The sequence below is a fragment of the Zootoca vivipara genome, chromosome 2 (genome assembly GCF_963506605.1).
Source record: "Zootoca vivipara chromosome 2, rZooViv1.1, whole genome shotgun sequence".
Classification (NCBI taxonomy): domain Eukaryota; kingdom Metazoa; phylum Chordata; class Lepidosauria; order Squamata; family Lacertidae; genus Zootoca; species Zootoca vivipara.
The window spans coordinates 76601335-76623633 of NC_083277.1; the positions used below are offsets into that span (position 1 = coordinate 76601335).

Consider the following 22299-nt stretch of genomic DNA (forward strand, 5'->3'; position numbering starts at 1 on the left):
AAAAATAATATTAAAACAGCTTAAAAAATGAAACGCCAGCAGAAATGCCAGACGTGATGAGAATTCAAAAGAATTTCCTTTTGGCTTTACCAGTGTATTTTTGACTGATTCCTTATCATGTCTTAAATTGGAAGTGATTTTTAATTTCATATTTATTTACTTAGAGCTTGCATAACTTGATCAAGTGAAGGGAAAGGACTGGGTGGGGATGTGAAGGGCACACACCGTGTCCCTCTCCTATTCTTTGTAATGAGCTAGCATGGAATGCATGTGCCACCACTAAAATAAGGGGGGATAGGAAGCAAACAGCTTTGGTTCGCCCCCATGAAAGTCCCTGTACATGTGAACACTTTGCCTGTACACACAAAAAAATTGAGGCTGTAGCTCGGTGCGTGGAGCACATGTTTGTATGCAAAAGGTCCAGAAGCAATTGTGTGGTGTGGATTTCATTCATTGTTGTACCTTGGTAATGTGAACAATTACACTGGGGCATTCTTACACAGTATATCTTAATTAACCTTACCATATCACCCAAAGCAAATCCAGATTAGGGATCAGATATAGAGGTTGGTGTTGATGGTCAGACATGAGCTCCTACAGAAGACAAAATATACAAGCATTATTTGAATGATGTAAGGTGTTAACAGTAATGAACCAGATGGCACATTGTATTAAATAACATTATTAAAATTACAGGTAGGTAGCCGTCCGAAACAAAAAAAATTAAAAAAATTCCTTCCAGTAGCACCTTAGAGACCAACTAAGTTTGTCATAGGTATGAGCTTTCGTGTGCATGCACACTTCTTCAGATACACTATTAATGTTTCTGTTCTAATGTTTCTGTAGATGCATTGGCACGGTGCTGGCAGTACTCACATCTTTCACATTGCTTAGGCATATTTAATTAGGAATTTAATTGATGGGTAACGGTGATAATTTGTGTTTTTCTTTCCTTTCTTCCCTTGTCCCACTGTGTCTGTCCTTCCCTCCCTCCTGCACTAAAAGTGGCTGTTCCACTATCTCCAAGTTCCTCCTGCTGTTCTGCAATAGACCAGTTCCTGTCTAACCCTGAACATATTCTGTAAGTCTTTTATTTTATTACATGTTTCTGTGTTCACGTGTGTCCGTATATGTATGTGTGTATTTATTCATTTTAATGGATGTCCTAGAACTTCCTCTTGTTCAATGGTTCACAGATAGTTACAGGACTGAGGAGCCCTATTAACAAGGGGCACTACAGTGACCACTCCATTGTTGGTCCCCACCAATTTTATTAGGGGGGCAATGGATTGGGAGATGGGGCTTCAGTGGCAGGCCTGGGCCTGGGTCCTGAGGCATTCTGGAGAAATGCTAGAATGGGGAAATAAAGGCTGCCTCACCTGGCACTTTTCTTCAGAATGCTGGTCCCTAAACAGTGGGGGTGTTAAGAAAGTTAATAGAAAGGGAGGCTCAGTGCAATGAATTTGCAGTTGATTATGAAGTGTGCCATTTTCTTGTAGCCCAAAGGACAGGTGGCAGATTTTATACTGAGTGTTCTGAGCTGGCTATTATTGTTGCCAAGTACAGTGATAGGGATCAAATATTGTTGTGCATGGTGATCTATAGATGTGCAAAAGAAGATTTTAAAAGAATTTTATCACAAAGCAGAACAAATGGTTAGGACACCACAGGATGTCATCCTTCCCTTAATATCTTGCTTGTCAACCCATGTCTTAGGGAATGGACCTGGTAGTTAAGACTCACAAAATATTGTTTAAATGTTGCTGCCAGGAGTAGTGCCTGCCTTATATTCAGAAAAAAAATACAGTACTGTATTCTTTATTCTGAAATCTAAAATGCAGTTGTGCGAAAGATCCATGTAGAGCTAAGTGGGCAGTTAGCAAGTGTCTTCTTTATGGTTTCTTCCTGAAACCATAAACAATAGTTTTTGAAGCTATCTGATGATGGCTTGAGCTCATGATTTGAACTCCAGTTAAAAGCAGCAAAATCCCAGAGGTACCTAGGCCATCCTGGCTAGGGCTGGGGGGGGGGGAAGGGCATGGCATTGGCTGCCTATGATATGAGTGAATATTTCTTTAGCAGGTAGCCACCAATTATGCTACAAAGCTGTAATATAAGGTGTGTGAAATTCCATTTTAGGTATGCCAACAACAGGGACTTTAAGCCCAGGGCTTTGCATTGACATAGCATTAACAGATAGTGAATGGCAGTCAAAAGATGTTCCGTTTATAACAACTAAAACTATCTCCAATTTCAGAAGGCATTTCTTTCTTTCAGTTGAAACTCTGTGACCTTGTAGCTGCCGTAACCCTGCCAGACGTGTTGTTCTCATCTACTTGTTATTTTCCTGTTGAAACATCTTAGTGGGATGCTAAGAGTTCAACCAAGAACATAGTCTGCAATTTGCCAATGACAAGGACAGACCATATTTGTCAAGTCTTCAGTCACAGCTTTGATTAGACTCCAACATAAAAATACGTTCATGTTGCTAAGGCAATATTAGAAATGAGTGATTCATCTTAGAAGGGAATTAACTGTACTGAGGTGCCAATTGTGATGAAATGATTAACTCTGACAGGCTGGAAAGCGGGAAGTTGTGGTCTGCAAAATGTTAGGTTATTTTTCAGGTACAGGTTGCAAAAATGACTATGAGGACTAGTTTGACTGTGATTCTGCCGAGCAATTCATTAAAGGTCATCAAGCCCACTCACTGTTGATAAGATAAATCAAATTCTGCAGGGAACTAATGTTATTTATTTATAAACAAAACACAGCATTTAGTTTGATCTTCTTGGATATTTATTATTATTATTTTTGCGTATGTTCAACAGGCAAATCTCCAACAAACTGGTCTGAAGGGGAAATGAAATATGACGGGACTTGAGATTCATTTTATAAGGCCATATGAAAACAATATTGCAGCATGTACTTTAGTGCAAACAGGTGGCAGGGTGTGCACAGGAAACAACATTTAATGTTATCTCAGTAATTTTCCTAGGTTATTGGGAGGGCTGCCAAGATAAGGATCATGTGGCTCTACCCCAGAATTTCCTGTAGCAAATGAATTCACGATTCCACTATTTACAGAGCAATTCAAGATCCCCTTCTGCCACACCTTGGGTGGGGGTGGGGTCAGAGTGCTGGACTGGGTGGTGTCCCTTCCTCTGCAAGCATCACTCTGGTACTGATCACCACCTTCCGCCTCCAAAAGGGGCAGGCAAGAGACATGCTGTTGGGCTCTTCACTACGTAGCAGAGGGAGAGGAGGGGGTGGTGCTGAGATGGTCTGGGATCCACTGAACTCTGAGTCAGTCTCACCTGGAGCTGACACCCCTCTCCTCTCCCCACCCTGAGCAGCTGGACCGTGGGTATTTATGTATTTATTTGTTGCATTTATGTCCCACCTTTTCCCTCATCCCAGTTATCTGCACTTAGGGCAGTCTCATATTGGCTCCTCAGTGGTATATGGGGGAAATTATTTATTTTTAATTATCTCACTTGGTTCAAATCAAGCCCAGATCCAAGGGGGGAAATTGTGTCAATGATGGATGGCTTGAAATAAGCTGAAATTCTGCACGTTTATTTCAGTAATGGTTGTGGGCATCTATAATGTGTCAAAAGAAGTTCATTTTTCTGTTCTCTCCTCTTTCATGCATTTTCTGGTGTGTCCATTAAGGCCAAGGTTGTGTATATTCCATGAATCATTCTGCTTTAGCATTGAAAAGTGTAAAATTGGGTAAGTGAGCACAGAACTCAGCATCCTGAGGCCACAACTTAAAAAGAAGAAAGGTGTAAGAGGTAACTTACTGTATAATATGGCTGGACTGCTGGAAGTGTCTGATTTAAATCTCAGAAGAATCAGGGAGGAAGACTCAGTAGAATTTCCATTCCTAAGAGTCAGGCTTTGGTGTGTCATGCATTGCTCTCTGTTCTTCATGGAACAAAATAAATTGTGCTAAATAAAATGCATGCAAAATATGTATCACTTTTGCAGCATATATATGCTATGCAGAATCCAACTTTGCTTACTTCAGGATTTAAATTGCATTTTTTCAGCTTGAAGTTCACATAGCCAGCCCGACACAACCATTGTGACTATTTTAGGAAGGAAAGTTTTCTCGTTGCTAGCTTCTTCTTATATACGGATGCATTTCATTTGGGATTCACATAGCCAAGGAAAGAAGCCCTTGTTCTGGGAGATTTAGCAGTACACCAGTACAAAGAATAACTAGGATGTTGTTACCAGCAGCGGCATTGGTTCCACGTGGCAATGCTTGTGGATTCAGAGCCCAACAATACAAGCAGCCACATAGCGCAGGGTACAACGCAACACAAAGAATGAAAGCAAATGATTATTTCTTTGTTTGTTTTACTACCATCTTTCACCCTAAAGTCCCAGGATGGGGTACAACAATTAAAACACAATGTTAAAAACAATTTACAATCATAAAGACAAAATGGGTTCTAAAAATATACATCTTGGGTGTCAAAAGCCGGAGCAAAGAGGGGCATCTTAAGGAGATCCTGAAGTGGAGAAGCACAGGAATGCTTTTGTGAATCATTGTCCAATGTGTATGCTGGCCAAACATTATCATGAAAATTGAGTGTTTTACACTGCGTCGAAGCAAAGAAACTATACCTGCAAACAGGACATCATACAAGCAAATACTCTTTTTCTCTTCTGTTATGATGCATCTAAAAAGAGAAGAACTTGTTCTACCTCTGTGAAGCTTCTTACTGGCTAAATGGTGGCGTATGAGAAGTTATTGACTACTGGGATACTACCATGTGACCAAGAAAATAGAATTTTCTCCAGCAACTAATAATACAAATTTGGAAAATGAACTTTCTCAGAGTTGGAAGCTAGAAGGTTTTCTGTCCAATCCATGTTGTGCTTGTTTTGTTTTCAGTCCGGTTCCTGGGGTGATAGCTACAAACTTAGCATGCTAGATCGGCAGACCAAACGACTGTCCACCTGTTGAACTCTGCCTTCCTGGTGAATCATGGTGCAGATGGCAGCGCCATTTTCAGAGCTATAAACAGTATAATTGTCATAGCTCTTTGAATGGTACTGCCATATGTACCAGAAATGCAGCATTTAGATGTGTGAGGGCTTTGGGTCAACTGAACTGCCTTCGTAAATTACTGTACAGTATATGGAATTCTAAAGTGAGCTTGAGTGCTATGTTAAGCTTTAGAGTATATGCTCCAAGAATGTTCTCACCTGCAATAAATCCAAGTATATGTCAACAAATTGATCATGCAGGCAAGACATTGAGCAGCAGCTCAATGACAAAATGACTAAAATCTAAACAAATAACCAGCAGGTTGTTTGCTTGAATGAATGAATGAATGGTGTATTTCTATAGTGATGTATGTTTAGCATGCACATGTGCAGGTGTTTAATGGATCTCTTTCCAATAAAGCTACAGAGCAAATCTGCTTTTCAGTATGACTTGAAATATTTCCTTCAAGATCTGCATGCACTGGTGGACAGAAGAGTACCCATAATTTGTGTTGTAAATGCAGAAAAATAACATGCTGAAAGACTGTAGTAATGAAAGAAGGAATGATACAGAGAACATGGTGAAACAAAGACCACTTTCCCCTAAGACTCCTCTAACTTGGTGTGGAGGGCCTGTTGCTTAGTGAATGTGCCTGTTTTACATGAAGATGGTTCCAGGTTCAATTCATGGCATCTCCAGTTTTAAAACAATCTGGTTATAATGGTAGATGCAAAAGACCTGTGCTTTTGACCCTTAAGATCCGTTGTTTGTAATAGGCAAATTGAGTTGGAATAAGTTTTCTTCCTTTGCTCCAATCTGTGACTCCTTGCATTCTGTGCTGTTGATTGTGACTGGCATGGTTGGCTGTTTGACCTAATATCATATTGTACATCTGAGAGTATGTAGCACAAACTTTTCTCTGCTCCTCTCCAAGTCACTCTCTCTAATTCAGTGTCAGGCATAATTCATTTTTGAGTTCTCTGTTCATCTACCATGTTGCCCTCTTTGTTCACTTGTAGACGCATTACAGTTCCTGATCAAATGAAATAAAAATATGTTTAAGTCACATACATATAAAACAGACATTTTCTTTATTTCTTTGTATATAAGAGTTTCACGTCTCCAGGGGATAAAATGCAGTAGGTGATTACAAACCTCCTTTGGCCAGTCTACTTTTCCTACTACTTGTTTCCTTACTTTTTCCTTTCTTCTAGTTTGTGTGATCAAAAATCTTCAGCCCTCTCAAAAATACAAGGGTATAGCAATTTGTGCCAAAGCAGCCATTGTAGTGCTGACCCTGTTTACTTCAATAATTACCTGAGCATTGCCTCAAGGCATTAGTCAAGTAGTGCAGTTTCTGGTTTAATGTCATCCTGCAGCATCTGTAACAGCTGCAGGCAGATATATGTCACTTTGTTCTTCTTGCATTTGTTCTGTAATTGACAATCTGCTCCTGCCAGGCCTAATTATGATCAAGCTTGTTTTACTGTGAGTTCTCTACAACAGGCTTCCTCAACCTCGGCCCTCCAGATGTTTTTGGCCTACAACTCCCATGATCCCTAGCTAGCAGGACCAGTGGTCAGGGATGGTGGGAATTGTAGTCTCAAGGTTGAGGAAGCCTGCTCTACAAGAAAAGGTCTCACCTAGACTAATTTTAACTATCAAAATGGATACATCGATGAGGATGTTGTACCTAAAATGTAGCGGTTATCATCTAATGCTGCGGTAGTCCGTAAATGAATTCCAGACAAAGGTTTTGTTTCTTTGGTTGTTTGAACTTAACGTTCGCCAAACTAGAGATAGCAGTGAGGTGGTCTAATGTCAATGAAGTTGCACAATATTTTCCCCAGTACAAATTGATCTAGAATGTGTTTCCTCTGACACAGATGGAAGCTCTTTCACAGAATGTGTGTTTTATCTTACCCCTGCAGTGAGGGCTTATTTATTATTAGCTTGACTCATCATGCTTGTTCTGTATACAGACATCTCAAATTTGTGCTCTTTGAGAATAGCCTGTTTGGGTAAATCTGGCTTATGTGCATTGGGTTTTGTTTCTGTTTTACTCTCAAGCCATTAGCTTCTATAAAATCAGTGAACATGGTCATTTTTACAGAATAAGAAGAGTAGTAATGAATTGGTCATTCTTGTAGCATTCAATGGTGATGATTTCATGAATGTGCGAGAATGAAGTCCTTACAACATGGGTGCAATTTGTATGTATGTCTTATGTTAGTGGGTGGAATCCACTGAGACAAAAGTTCCATCAGCACAAGGATTTCTGCTTGCACACAATGGAATATTTTTCCCCTCTCTTCCTTGCGGACCCCTAAATCAGCTCTAGATTTTCCCTCAACTATCTGGAGCAGGTTTGAGGGTGGATGGTATGGAGGGCATAGGAGGGAAGTCTTGTTGTACAAACAGAATTTCTTGCGCTGATGGGAGTAATTAGAGAATACCTCCAAGGACCTGCATGTCATTGGCTGTGTTCACACAGCACTTCATTCCATTTCTCTGATATTTCCCTAACTGTGATTTCAACATTATATTTACAGTTTCACATAATGCAAAAGCCACTTTAAGAAAACCAATGGAATATGGTGCATTTTAAGTCTTCATTTCCATGTTATTTGATTCTGGGGGGGGGGGGATGCTGCCACCTTAACTCAGAAAACCAAGTGGTGTTTTCTGTTGTTCTTATACGGCAGGCATGTCCAACAGGTAGATCGTGATCTACCGGTAGATCACTGGATGTCAGCGGTAGATCACTGGTAGATCATTGGCTCCCCCAAAGAAACTGAACAACTGTGGTTCCCCTAAAAAAAAGAGCTCAATATTTTACCTCCTCCCTGAAAAAACTTTGACCCCCCCCCAAAAAAAATGGGCCTTCCTCCTTCCTAAAAAAAGCTCAACAACTTTGACCTGAACCCCAAAAAGGGGGTAGGTCACTGCCAGTTTTTAACTCTGTGAGTAGATTGCAGTCTCTTGGGAGTTGGCCACCCCAGGCCAACAGATGCAGCCTGGATAGCTCAGTTGGTTAGCGTGGTGCTGATAACGCCAAGGTTGCCGGTTTAATCCCCATATGGGACAGCTGCGTATTCCTACATTGCAAGGGGTGGGACTAGATAATCTAACCTGAGGGTCTCTTCCAACTCTACAATTCTTTGGTTCTATGTCTGGAAAGGGTAGGAGAGTGATGATGTTGTCCAGTGTTGATCGTTGTGTCACAGCATTCCCACTGATGTGAATGAAATTTAGTGTGACATGTCAGAATACCTGTCAAAAATCCACAATTCCATAACACAAGCACTGCAATGTGAAGGGAACATTGGAAAATGAGGCAGAAGTGCCAGTGTTATAGTGAGGAAAACTAAAGCCATATTCCCCACATCTTAATGCATCCGTATCTGTAGAAATATTTTTTGTATGAAGAACAATTAATTATTGTTAATTACTTGAGGCTGACAGGAAGGCAGAGGTTCCTATCAAGGCCTTCTGTATACTCTGCAGGCCAATTAACCCCTTTAGCTACTGGATTAAAATATGTGCTGTGAAAAGTGCTGATCCTAAGGATAGCACAATGCGTTACTACAATTAAATGAAGAAAATGACTGAGATCAAGAGATTGCCGAAGCACTTAATTGGAACTAATTAGGCGAAGTGATTTACAACAGAGGATGGAAGTGAGCAATGCAGATGGCTCTCATTGGCTCAAAGATACAGCTGTGACAAACTGATTCATAAAGATGCATATCTGGAACAGTCTGTTCAGTAGCACACACATTCTCTCCCTCAAGTTCTCTGAATAAATTCTCATGAAAATATCCAAATTACAGGCTGTTAACTTTCTCAGCATGAAAGTTGCCAATGAAATGATGGATTGGGGGGGTGGTGGTGGTCTGAAATTAAGAGGAATTCACAGTTGTACTTCAATACCAAGTTGGTTAAAAACACAATAAAATATGGAGTGAGGGAAGCATAAGGGTATATTTATATAAAGCAAGGGAAATTGTACCCTTCTTGGTGATTACCATTGGGCATGCTGGTTGGAACTGATGGCAGTAGGAGTCCTACATCTGCAGAGCCACAGGTTTCCCAGCCCTGATGTGAGACATGTGCATACTCAACATGGTAAACCAGGTTTCCTGAGATTGGTGCCTTCCAGATGTTTTGACTACAAGTCCCATCAACCCCAACCAGCATGGCCAGTGGTCAGGGATTGTGGGAGCTGTAGTACAGCAACCACTGAAAAATACATCTCATGGCCATAATTCTCCTTTTAACCGCCAAAGGCCATGCAAAATGAATTTTTCAGCCTCTTTCAGATTCCTTTGAGGTACTTGGTTCTGAGCTCACTCGGGAGCCATTCCCAAATGTTTGAATGATTTCAGTAAAAGCCTTGCTTGTGGCTGAGAATTATTTTGCTCTCCACAAAGAGGGAGTATGGAGCAGGCCTTGATCTGATGACAATAGTCAGTGTATGCTACGGTAGTATTGTGAGGAGCTAGCATATAGTTAATGAAGCTTTATGTCACTTGTGAAGTCATTGGCATGTTATGTTGTGGCAGACCATATTATACCTGGGCTCAAAGGAAGTTTGCTGATTGGAGGAACTTTCATAATCGCATAGGGCGCTACTGAAATTTGAGATCCCAAGGTCCGCCACTCGTCAGGTCTTCCTAATTGTTTCTTGGTCTCCCAATTGTTATCTTACATGCAGTTCTAGAGAAAAACACAACATGACTCAAGTATCCCAGAGCAGACTTCAAAGGAGAGAGAGAGAGAGAGAGAGAGACCCCACTTCATTTCTGCATTAGAATTCTAGAGGCTTCAGAGACATAGTTTTGCTATATATATATTTTATCCCTCTTTCTAGAAGGTCTTCTGCAGTTCAGTGAAAGTACTCGTTAGTTGCTGTCTGATACACTTTTGCCTGCATGGAAGCTAATTTTGTCTAGGAAATTGCTCTCATGTACATGCCAGCTCTTTGCTGCTGTGTTTAATCATCAGCTACACTGAGAAAGCTTTGGCGGCAGTAAATGTTGTGTGAAGTACCTAAGGGGTATTTATTCTAAAAGCATTGACTACTGAACCTTGGAAAACTTTTACCTCATGGGAAAAAAGATGCAGTGAACTGAAGGCAGCCTGGTGTGCAGCACTGCCACACCGTCAGAGATGCTGTCACACTGTCAGAGAGCACACGTGTTAAATGCAGTGTGCACAGTGCACAACATATCAGGCTTCGCCATACAAGCCCCCCTGAGCATGCTGTTTGGCCAGGCAAATACTCTGCCTGCTTTTGAAGAAATTGTATTGTACTGATGTTTACTATAGGTTTCATGTAAAGAACATCATGGGAATTTAGCGACACTTTGGTTCATTCTATCTTTCTGCTCTTTTCACATTTAATGCAAAGGCACAGTTCCTTTCAAAGGCAGGAAGTATTGGATGTAGCTTGCTCTCCTGCTATGAGAAGATGGCATTTAGTAGACAAGGTCATGCTGGTATCGACCTTGGAGATATTCTACATAGAGATTCAACTAACTTGCCCCACTAGCAGAAGCCCATGTAAGGACTTGCACTGGGGATTTCCGCCTCCCCAAAATCCACTCTGAAGTGTCAGGAGAACCCCCAGAACTGCATGAGAGGAGCAGAGGGGAGATTGTACCAGCTAGCAAGCAGAAATGCTTTTGCCGGTGGAATGTTTGCAACATCACAACATTCAGTTCTTCCCAGTATTTCAATGTATTCTGGAGTACAGGTGAGCAGAAGCTAAACTGGGTTCTGCTAGCATGTTGCTATATGATTTGTAGAAGAGCGATTGTGCTCTATGAGTCACTGTTTTGCACTTGGATCTGTCCACCTCCCTGGCCCCAAAATATATATACAGTCGTACCTTGGAAGTCGAATGGAATCCGTTCTGGAAATCCATTCAAGTTCCAAAATGTTCGGAAACCAAAGCACGGCTTCTGATTGGCTGCAGAAGCTCCTGCAGCCAATCAGAAGCCACGGAAGCCCCATCGGTCATTCGGGTTCCAAAGAACGTTCACAAACAGGAACACTTACTTCCGGTTTGCAGTGTTTGGAAGCCAAAACGTCCGAGTACCAAGGCGTTCGGGAGCCAAGGTACGACCGTATGTCACCTCTGTATATGTAGGCAGTGATTGCTCTTGGTAATTAGTATCCATATAAAGTTTAAGTGGAGTTAGATACCTAATGTGGATTTATATATGTGCAATGATTGTACTGAGAGTGAATATCTAGGCAAGGTATTTGAAACACTGTTACACAGAAGCTTCTGCCATATTTCCAGTTGATCCACAGGTTACTACTTCATGGTTTCTTATTGGGATTAAATGATAATTTGCTTAAAACTGCAGCAATTAATTATGGTAAGGTCTTGCATAATGTTTTTAAATACTTTTAAATTTTGAGAAGTTTCTCTCTTCTTTTTTTGTCTGGCTGGGTTGTTACTTTGAGTATGCAAATCTGATGGCTTAAAGATTAAACATAACAAAAGCCTTTGATTTTGACGTTTGAACTGCCCCCTGATAGTAAAAATATTCAGGAGTATATGATTAAATTGGCTCAAGCCATTGGAAAATCTTGTTTAACATTATGGCAGACTGTTCTATTGATGGCTATGAAGATTTTATGATTACATACAGTTATTATCTCACAAAGCTAAGTGCTATTGCATGGAAAAGGCCCTCCAGAGATATCTACAGAACAAGGGATTAATGTGCAATTCTAAACCATTTGAAGATGAAACAGTAAGGCAGCCACAGAGATAATAATAAAGTTTAAATTGCTCATGTAAATCTTTGAATGTTGGAATTTAATCACATCAGAGATCAAATGACTGGGCTAATAGCTCCCCTGATAGGAACAGACGACCCAAATGTTTTTCTGTTTTTCAAGATGGCTGATCACAATAATAATTCATTGGGTTTTTTTCTTAGCTATAAACAGAAGATGACTTTGCATTTGAAACCATAGTTTATTCCAGGCACCGGCAAACTCCGGCCCTCCAGATGTTTGGGACTACAATTCCCATCATCCCTGACCACTGGTCCTGTTAGCTAGGGATAATGGGAATTGTAGTCCCAAACATCTGGAGGACCAGAGTTTGCCTATGCCTGGTTTATTAGGTAGGCAGCATTAAGAAATAAACACAGATTCCCAAGAGGCCCATTGTCGGGCATTTGTCAAATGTTACAAGAGCTTAACACCAAACTGTGTGATGCTAGTAGTGCCTGAGAATGAAATGAACTCTGCTGTTCTGAGGGCCCCTAAATGTGGGGAAGCAGAGCTACACTTATAAATAAATAAGTGTGCATCACCTGTCCTTTCCTTTAGACTTTTCCTTGCCCATGAAAATCAAATTCAAGTAGTAGCTGCAGTATCTCACAGTGCTATGTTAATGGCTTTTCCTTCCTATTATGCAACAAAATGGTGAGATCTCTATGTGACACATGGATCTCTAACACAGTCCTAATTTGGGGAATTCATTATTCCTTCCATTTCCAAACTGAGGTTTTCAACTTGCAATCTGAGTTTGATTCTCATGCCTGGTGGAAAATGCTTCATAACTAAAGGAAAAGGTGAAAAATATCAAAAATAGGATTGCTGCCATGATGGGAAGAAACCCAAATATTAGTTTAAAGGTCACATTTATTCCAGCACACGCTGAGTCCTGACATATTCCAATAAATTTTATGTTGAGACTCTGAAAAGATCAGCAAAGATTAGTTTTAGTGAAGTATTTAGATGAATGTACAATGCAGTGAAGCAACAAGGGAGTGTCAGGGATGGAATTATTCATTATCTGGGAGGATGGAAAAATCACCACACGAAGGAACTGCATAGGCCAAGTTCCCATTTATTTCTTATTTTCAAAAGGTTATAAACATGACATAGATTTAGACAGAGCATCCCATTCTCCATATCCCCGCCCTGAAAAATATGTTTTGCTGTTCGGAAGAAATGTATGTTATAATCATACTTCAAGTGGCACAAATTGTACCTCCTACATGATCTTTCTCTGCATATTTATTTATTTGCTTGTTTGTTTATCTATTCATTCCATTCCATTCCATTTCATTATATTTGTTAGTCACTTGTCTCACCCAAAGCAACTTACATCAAAAGCAATTAAAAACAATCAAGTAAGAAACCCCAAAACACAGCTATACAAGTAAAAGACAGGACTAACATAAACATGGCCCAGTAAAAGAGGACTCATTGCTGCCCTTCAAATTAAGAGAAAAGTCTTTGCTTCTATAGGTGGGTGGCTCTATCTAGTTTTCTCAGCAAGTGCTATGGACGAGTTCCTTTAAATTACTTAGAATTCCAGTCTCCCAAACAAAAGAGCCCCACAGCAAATTAAGTCGCCTGGCTAAAGTGACATGTCTTCTACAAGGCACTTTCTGAAATGTTTCATGCTCCTAAAAGCGGTTGGAATGTGTTTTCCCCACAATAGCTTACAGTGCTGTAAAAATGAAACCAATTGAATCTAAGATTCTGTATTTCACCTTCAAAGTTCTTACATTTGGGGCAGTGGAGAAGATTTGAAAACCTGTCTATGATCATCGAAGAGGCAAAAAGTAGAAAGGAATCTCTGAAATGGTAAACTTATGAGTGCAAGGTGTTTTTATTATTATTAAAGGAAACTGTTGAGGCTGGAGTCAGCTAACTAGTTCCACTAGCAGATGTGCACGTAAGGAATTCCAGTAGCGCAGTGGGGCTTCCCCCCATGTACGCCTGCCCCCCCCTGTATGTATGCCTGCCGCCCTCAAATTGTCTTGGGTGATCAGGAGAACCTCCAGAATAGCTTGTGGAGAGAGGAGAGATAATTCAGCCAGGCATGCAGAAATGCTTGCACTCACAGAACAATCACCTTAGCACTACCTCTGTGATTTCAAGAAATGTGCTTTCCTGTTTATTACCTATCTGAGAGCCTCTCTCAAAAATTAAAACTGGCAGCTATTTTGACACAATGTTACACTTGTAGTTTGGGGGTTTGTGTTTTTTTACACATCTTTGAAAACTTGAAATGGTTGTATGGTTCATTTTAAATTTCCTGGTTTTTAAATGGAAGTCTGTGTTCTCAACTCCTAAAATTACACATTAGAGTTTATGGGGGCTATTTGATAGTAAGTGCCTACATTAGCTGTGACTTACGATTTCATCAGACCCGGCTGTTCTTATCTTCCCAAGTGAAGTTCTTATCACTAAAAAGAAAAAAGAAGAAAATCAAGGCCACAGGAATCCATGCCCTGGGACCATCTCACTAGACTGCTGCAATGTATTTGGCGTGGAACTGACTTTGAAAATTATCCAGATGAAACTACAACTGGTGCAAAATGCAACTGGCTGAAGCATCACAGACCATAGTTTGCCAGATCTTCAAGAACCCGTGCTGGATGCCAGTTTGTTTTGGGGTACAATTCAGAATGTTGCTTGGGACTAGAGTGCCTGAAGAATAGCTGTCTCCCATTTGAAATATACTGATGGTTAAAACCACAGTGGCACCCACCCTGTGGAATGCCCTCCCCCCAGATGTCAAAGAAATAAACAACTATCTGACTTTCAGAAGACATCTGAAGGCAGCCCTGTTTAGGGAAGCTTTTAATATTTGATGAATTATTGTATTTTAATATTTTGCTGGAAGCTGCCCAGAGTGGCTGGGAATAGAAATAATAAATAATAATTATTATTTATCTTCAGAGCCATGTTCAAAATGCCGTCACTATGTGAAATAAAGCAAGTGGCAGCGTGCACCGAGGTGCCTCATCCCCTTAAAAAACCTCCTCCCTCTGCTCATTTGCCAGCTCCTATCCCTCCTATCTTATAGAAAGCTTAAAGTTACTACAGTGGTACCTTGGTTTACAAACACTTCGGGTTACAGACTCCGCTAACTCAGAAGTAGTACCTCGGGTTAAGAACTTTACCTTAGGATGAGAACAGAAATTGTGCACTGGCGGCACGAGGCCCCATTAGCTAAAGTGGCACCTCAGGTTAAGAACAGACCTCTGGAATGAATTAAGTTCATAACCAGAGGTACCACTGTAATTGCTTAACATTACTTGATCATAAACTGAGTTGCGTGACTTAAAGAAATTGTCTAAGCTATTGTGTTGCAGTTTTCCATCAAACAAACTTTTTGTTTCATAGGTTGTTGTAATTGCAGCTCAGCAAATTGCAGAATGGTCCATAATGGAAGTCCCATTTTATATCAGGTCCAAGTCAGTATTGGGATTACTCATTCTCAGGAAACCCTTCAGATGCTACCAGATTTGCAAAGTATATGATTCATTTGGTAGCTATCCAAGCATAGCTTGGAATAAATGTTTAGTACATCTTCTGCGTGAAAGGATGCTATGCACATCTATCCTCTAGTACTTTTTTTTAAATCCTCCGAGCTTTAGCATTATATCAGTCTCAAAGACAGGCACTTTTGGAATGTGTGAGCATCTTGATTGTGAATGCAACCATGGCAACTGGGTTTTAAAAAGATTAGCTGGGTATCTGGCTTCTCCTTATTGTGTTCATTGGAGGGGGGACTTACTTTAGTTTAAAATGCTTATATGTATTAACAATATAGCCCTTAGGTTAAAGTGTAAGTTGCTCAAAGCCATTGCCCAAAGGATTAGTAACATGAAACATACTGTCTTTTTAACAAAATAATAATAATAATAATAATAATAATAATAATAATAATAAGACCGCTGGCAGTCTTGGAATGGGTCACTGAGTTTTTATTTGCACCACTGGGCTAATGATCATAATTTGTATTGGTGTAATAAACACAGTCTCATCTGCTTCAATTACAGGACGTTGTTGAAGTAGCATTTCTTAATTAAAGGGTTCGGCTCACCTTCAGCTTCTGTTTGTTTTGACAACCAGAGTATTGAACAACTTGATGCATCCATGAACTTGAGGAACACTGTAACTTAGTTCTAGGTTTGCTATGTTATTACCATCTGCTTGTTGGACTCTTAGGGCACTTAAGGGTCAGACACCTGTAACTTCTGGCTATGTGCTGATTTGGATGTCTACCAGAAAACTGTGCGTTGAAAATAACACACAGTTATTTTCCAAATATTTCAATAGGTGCATGGAAAAGAATAATAATTTGCCTTCACACTTGTTCGCAACCCTACGCTAACTTGGCTACTCTCAACCAAGCAACATACATCAATATTGGCTATGAACCATGTCAGAGATGTTGCAGGTTAGACCTGTAAGAAAATGTTGACATGTGGCCTGCTTCTGGTTAGGTTTTCAGCTGCTCCTAACCTCCATGGTCAGACACAGGATACCTGTAAAACAAACAACCAGGAATAGTTATTGCCGTCGAGCCTTGCTTGCTTATATAATTGCCCAGTTTTTAAGGCAGAGTGCTGTAGCAGTGATCCGATATAGCAAAAACCCTTGTTCTTTGTGATTACCAGTAGCAGAAAGATCCAGGAAACACTTTACAAAACAAGTTTTAATTTTCAGGAAATGAAAAGCTCAGTTATGTCAGTTTTATAATACTTCTTACTGTTGAGATTGTTTATTTACCCTGGTTGCATTCTTTGATAACGTAGTATTTACAGAATTAAACTAGCTTGCTTTAGCTTAACTAAACATATTGTGAGATTATTCCACATTACATATGTGGGTAGCGGTAAATTCCTCCTCCTGGGAAAGGGTGTAATTTCTAAGGCAGTAGAAGGCTGCAGAAAACCTATTATTACTCTTCTAATTAGGCTTGCTATGAATCCGTATTTTATTTCATTTCTGGCAATGGGGCCTGTGACAATGGTTGGCGGTGTGATATTACGAAATGACTGTGAACAATCAGTACGTGATGAACAAAGTTGTCAGCCACAAAACACAACTCAGCTTCTGAGAGAAGGGGTAGGTGTTGGTTTGGCATTAAAACCTCATGCAGATACAAAACGATAAGAGCAGGGAAGCTGTCTAGGGTTAGGACCTAGGGCTGCAAGGGGAATAATATATTTAAAATGATCAGGGAACAAAGTTTTTAACCAAGTTTCTTTGCGGGGGGAAGGAGGTTGCTTCAGAACTCCTGAACTTTCTGCACTGTGAAAAAGAGTAACAGTAACAAAATTTATTACAATGTATTCTTTTTACAAACAAACTGTTGGAGACAGAATCCTTAACATTGTGCCATTTAAAAAATAATAATTTCATAGCCTTGGATGAAGTGCTTTCACTCCACAACAGCCATGCTTGGTCCACCCACATTTTGCAGGACATCCAGTTGTGGACCTTCTGTGTTTTTTCTGTGGCTCTTCCATCTCTTCACAGACCAGAGTGTCCAACTTTTAAAAAAGAGTCAGGGTAGCACTGCAGGTGTAAATGCCCTTAGTAGTGCTCTTCTGTCTTTTGGTGTGGTTTGTTCAGTTGAGAGCTATTGCCTCCCAACCTGGGAATGTTGATTTCCAAAGGGAAGGGGCATTGGAGTCAGACAGCTGCCATAGACATTGTATCTTGGCAGGTGCCATTAAAAGGATTGCAGAGGGAGAGGGGGAGAATCAGGGGGACAGTTTTTCACACTGGACTGGAATGAACAGGAGCTGTGCACAAACAGCATATGCTGCAGCTCAGTAGCCTGCTTGAAGATGCAGAAGGCAGAACCACTCCACCAAAAAAATGTAGTTTTAAGGAAGTGGAAAAGACAGAGTGGAAGCCCCCTGCTTTATCTCTAGGTGAGAGAGCAGGTGGGGGTGCAGAGAAATCTCTTTTCCCTTCATGCTTAAACTGCCCGGCTTAAGTAATGATTACTGTGATGGATGCAGCGAGAGCAGCAAGTTCCTAACCTCTACTAAGCAACTTAAATGAGCTTTCACAGCCATATCCCTCAGCAGACACACAAGTGCTGGGCTTTTGTTTGCTTTTTGCTTAGACATGAGCAGCATCCAAACTAGACAATTGGGATTCATATTCCATACAGGGCAGTTGCCTCCCAATGATGAGAAACCCATGACTAGCCTAAAAGGAGAGTTGGCCATGAATTCCAATTTCTCTTCTCTCCTGTATTTTCCCCCTGTCTCCAAGGATTTCTCTGACTTAGCTCAATTCTCCTGTTCATCTTACTAGACTGTTTTTGGTCCATTCTTTGGATCCTAGAAGATTATTCAGGTGGTGAGGAGTGTGGCGGGGTGGGAGGATGTCTCTGAAATGTCTGAAAGGGAGCTGTCAGCTATCTTTAAAAAGGTAAAGGACCCCTGGCAGTTATCTCGCTTTACTGGCCGAGGGAGCCGATGTTTGTCTGGAGACAGTTTTTCTGAGTCATGTGGCCAGCATGACTAAGCTGCTTCTGATGAAACCAGAGCAGCGCACAGAAACGCCCTTTAACTTCCCACCAGATTTCCCACCTATTTATCTACTTGCACTTTGACGTGCTTTCGTACTGCTAGGTTGGCAGGAACTGGGACCGAGCAACCGGAGCTCACCCCGTAGCAGGGATTCGAACTGCCGACCTTCCATTTGGCAAGCCCTAGGCTTAGTGGTTTAGACCACAGCACCACCCACGTCCTCAGCTATCTTACTTAGTCTTATAATGTGGCAAAAGGTTTTCCTTCACCTCCACCACTCTTTAAAACGGTTCCACTCTGTGCACAGGGCTCTCTTTCTGCTGGCCACACTTCCTGGCAGGCCCCAATTTGTTAAGGGGCAACTAGCACCAGAATATTTCAGAGAAATTTCTCCCCCACCCCCCAAGAAAGAAACAGAATATCTCTCATTGTCCATATTTTGAGGAAACTGGTGTGTGGAGGAGGAGTTGTCAACACTAGACACACATGTTCAAAAAATTACTGTCAGTGTTATCTTTAATGTTCCATTTCTTAGAATAAATTAGGAAATAAAATCATAATATATAAAATTGGGAAATAAGCTAGAAAGACTCTGTAAATTTATGGAAGATCAGGAGGCTGAGTACTGTTGGCCACAATGAGCAAGTTCAAATCTAATGATGGAATCACCAACACTGATAAAAACCTACATATGAAATGTGAGCTAGGTACTGAGACAGATTTTCTCTTGAGGCTATTTTCCTAAGAAACAAAGACTGTGGCACTTTTAAATCCCATCAGGTGATGGTATCCTTTCACTCAGCAAGCAAAACAAACAAAATGGCTATTTTCTCCAGGAATATAAACGTTTGTTCTTTCCCACCCACCCACTTTTTGAGTGGATAAGCCACTTTTGAGTGGGTAAGCCACTAAGAAAGCAGGTTTTTTTCCTACTTGTCAGCAAATATGCAAAGAGCTGGTTTTTAACACATTCTGAAAGAGCCGGCTATCCGCCCTCTCTTCATAGCCTCCTGAAGCACCTGGAGGCTTTCACTGTGCCCTTTTCAGCAGGCACCTTGTGTCATTAGAAATGCCTAGTTCCAGCCCAAGACTGCAAATGTTATGATGGGTTGATTATCTGGTTCACATACGCATATGAGTTTTGAACATTTCTTTTTCTGAGCGAGTCAGCACCTCCACTTTGTACTTATGGCCTCATCCTCCCACACCCAAAGAGGTGAGATCCGGCCTGCTGCTGCATAACAGCTGGGAGTTGCCTTGAGAATAAGGGGGAATGTGCTGTTGGGTGACTCAGCACCAGCACCACAAACTAGTAATTACTGGTGATCAGTGGAAACTCCCCCCCCCCCAACCGAACTCTGTAGAGAGGTGGGCGGGCTGTGCACCATTAAGGGACTGCAGACTCACAGAATGTCCTCCAATTTATTGCTTTGATGGGAGTTAAGTGAGCGCAAGAAATAAAAGAAGCCAGAAGTGGTAGTCGTCAGAGAGTGATCATGTTGCTATTTCCCAGAGAGAGCTTTCTGTGATGATTCATGCTCAACAGGAGGTTGTGAGCTCTGAGAAATTCTCATAAAAACTTCTGTATTTGAAATCGGCTTCATGCTATAGCTAATACTGCATCAAACAATCTGTGATGACACAAAGTATGTGGAGGAATTGACAGAAGTGTATTCTAATGCTTATGGGGTTTTGTTATGCTGCAGCAATTTAGAGCTATGGGAGGATTGTCTGACTCTTAAAATAAAGCAACTCCGGAAAGAACTATTTCTATTGTCGATTGCTGAAATGTCTCAAGACTGTAGAGTAACAGCCGTAATTCCACAGCTATTTCCGTTTCTGGGATAAAGTAAGGCAAGATAAACTACTAAGTAATCTCTGACCCTCTGAAAAGCAGATTTAATGACTGCATTAGGTAATGGAAAAAAGTGAGATGAATAAAAGACCGCGCAAAATAGCCCTTTGAACCATCACTGTTTTGACTGTGTCCTGTATGTGATGCTAAAGTTACAGCTTCCTAAAATTCTATCTTGGTACTACATCTTAGAATTGTGAGCAAGACTTTTAAAAAGCTGAATTTAGCTAACTTTCCCTGTAATTATTGGCTCCTGGCTTCATTTCTAAATCTAAAAAAATAGATTGTACTTTGTTTTTAAAAATTACCTGACTAGATGTCCCATGGATCTGAGTACTCCTCCCCTCTAGTCTTCTCCCTCAACATCCTATTATCAATAATGCTCCATTATGTCTGAATCCTGGGTTTCAATCTCAAGTCTGAGGTCAATTGTGGTCATGCATACATGTATTTGCTTCCCTGTGCATGCACACAGCTTTTTAATTTTGGGGGTGGAGAGCCTTGTGCCTAAGACTGAGCTAGAGAAGAAACTGTGAGGGGAAGGTATTGCAAAATGATTCTTCACACTTCTCTTTTGTGCAGTTTTTAAAGCCCATGTGGTTAAATTATTTCTGACAATTTTTGAAAGTTGTTCTTAGACTCCTATGAGTCACAAAGTTCAGCAGGTCTGTCCAAGCCATAGCTGCCAAGTTATCCCTTTTTTTAAGGGATTGTCCCTTATGCTGAATAGGCTTCCTCGCAAGAAAAGGGAAAACTTGGCAGCTATGGTCCAAGCATTCCACAATACACTGTGCAAAAAAACCCACTAGTCTCAGGCTGCTCTGGTTCAAAAGGAGGGAGCGAGAGAGAGCGATTTATTAAAAGCAGTGCGTTTTGATTTCCTCTACTCTGTCACAACAAAGTAAGACTTAATATTAATTATGTCTGCTCTTCTGCTTCCTTTTTTCTGCCAAAGGTTTACTAAAAGGTTCAGTAAACTTTCAGCAGTGGAAGAAGGTGAGGAAATATATTTAATAAAGGTTTGCTTTCTCATAACAGAGCAGAGGAAGTCAAAACGTACGTTTTCTTTTCATAATAAGTGTGCCTGTCTCTTCTCCGAAACCTTGTAGATCATAGAACCTTGGGACTACAGGTAAAAAAGAGAGCTCTCAGATAACTTGGCAGTGGAGGGTTGAGATTAGGTTAAAAAATCCTGAAATTCAGTTTTTAAAAGATTAAAGCATGATTGAACCTGGGGTCTTCCTGCTTGGATGGTTATCTCCAGAGGGTACTTGGGGTTGTTCGGCTCCATGTTTTTAATTTTGTTTTTAATTTTGTGAGTCACTTCAAGTTACTTTGTAAGAAGAGCACCATCAGCATCAGCATAAAAATAATTGTCAGCAGTATGTTGATGATACGTGGCTCTGTTTTTCCTTTACACCTGCAGGTGTGGCACTGGATGTGCTAGGCCAGGCATAAGCAAACTCAGCCCTCCATATGTTTTGAGACTACCGTTCCCATCATCCCTGACCACTGGTCCTGTTAGCTAGGGATGATGGGAGTTGTAGTCCCAAAACATCTGGAGGGCCGAGTTTGCCTATGCCTGTGCTAGGCCAATGTTTGGCATTGGTAAACTGAACCTTTATAAGACTGAGGAGCTGTTAGTGGGTGATTCCCTTGGATGGGGTTAGACTCCCTCTGAAGGAGCAGATGAGCCATGTTCTTTGATGTACAAGTCTTAAAGTGCCTCATGTTCACTAACTGATGTACGTATGATTGTGTCGAATCAGCTGCTTCCAGCAGTTACTTCTACATTTAACCCTTCCAGTGTGAACCACTGACTGGTCATAAAAAACAGAGGCTATTCTCAACAGGGCTTGCTTCCCACCTGTGCCCTAAAATGATAGAGAAACAGATGCTTCACAGCATGCAATAACAAACATAGTCATCCTAATCTCTCTGCTTTGTGTTCTTATGATGCAATTGTGAATTATGTTGTTTGCAATTGTAATTATAGAGCTGAACAGATGGTGGAAGGCTTATTTCAAGGCAACACATCTACTAAAATAGCCTAGTCTGGGCTCCTAAGCAATTGCTAACTGTAGGCCTGAATCATTAGAATTGGGGATTAT

General features: G+C 40.8%; 1 protein-coding gene across 8 annotated transcripts in view; it reads left to right on the forward strand.

Moving 5' to 3' along the window:
- HTR4 (5-hydroxytryptamine receptor 4) overlaps window positions 1-22299 on the forward strand; it is a 173207-nt gene that overhangs the window by 138315 nt on the left and 12593 nt on the right. Inside the window, exon 7 of one of the 8 annotated variants that reach the window (XR_009557164.1) lies at window positions 1006-1081. The exons of 6 other annotated variants lie outside the window; for them this stretch is intronic. Coding sequence is in view for 1 of the 2 variants with exons in the window: in XM_060271716.1 (XP_060127699.1) it covers window positions 1006-1066 (61 nt within the window). In the remaining variant the exon portion in view is untranslated. Of the gene's footprint in view, window positions 1-1005; window positions 1996-22299 lie in introns of those variants that run through there. One more of the 8 variants, XM_060271716.1, reaches the window with a different exon arrangement.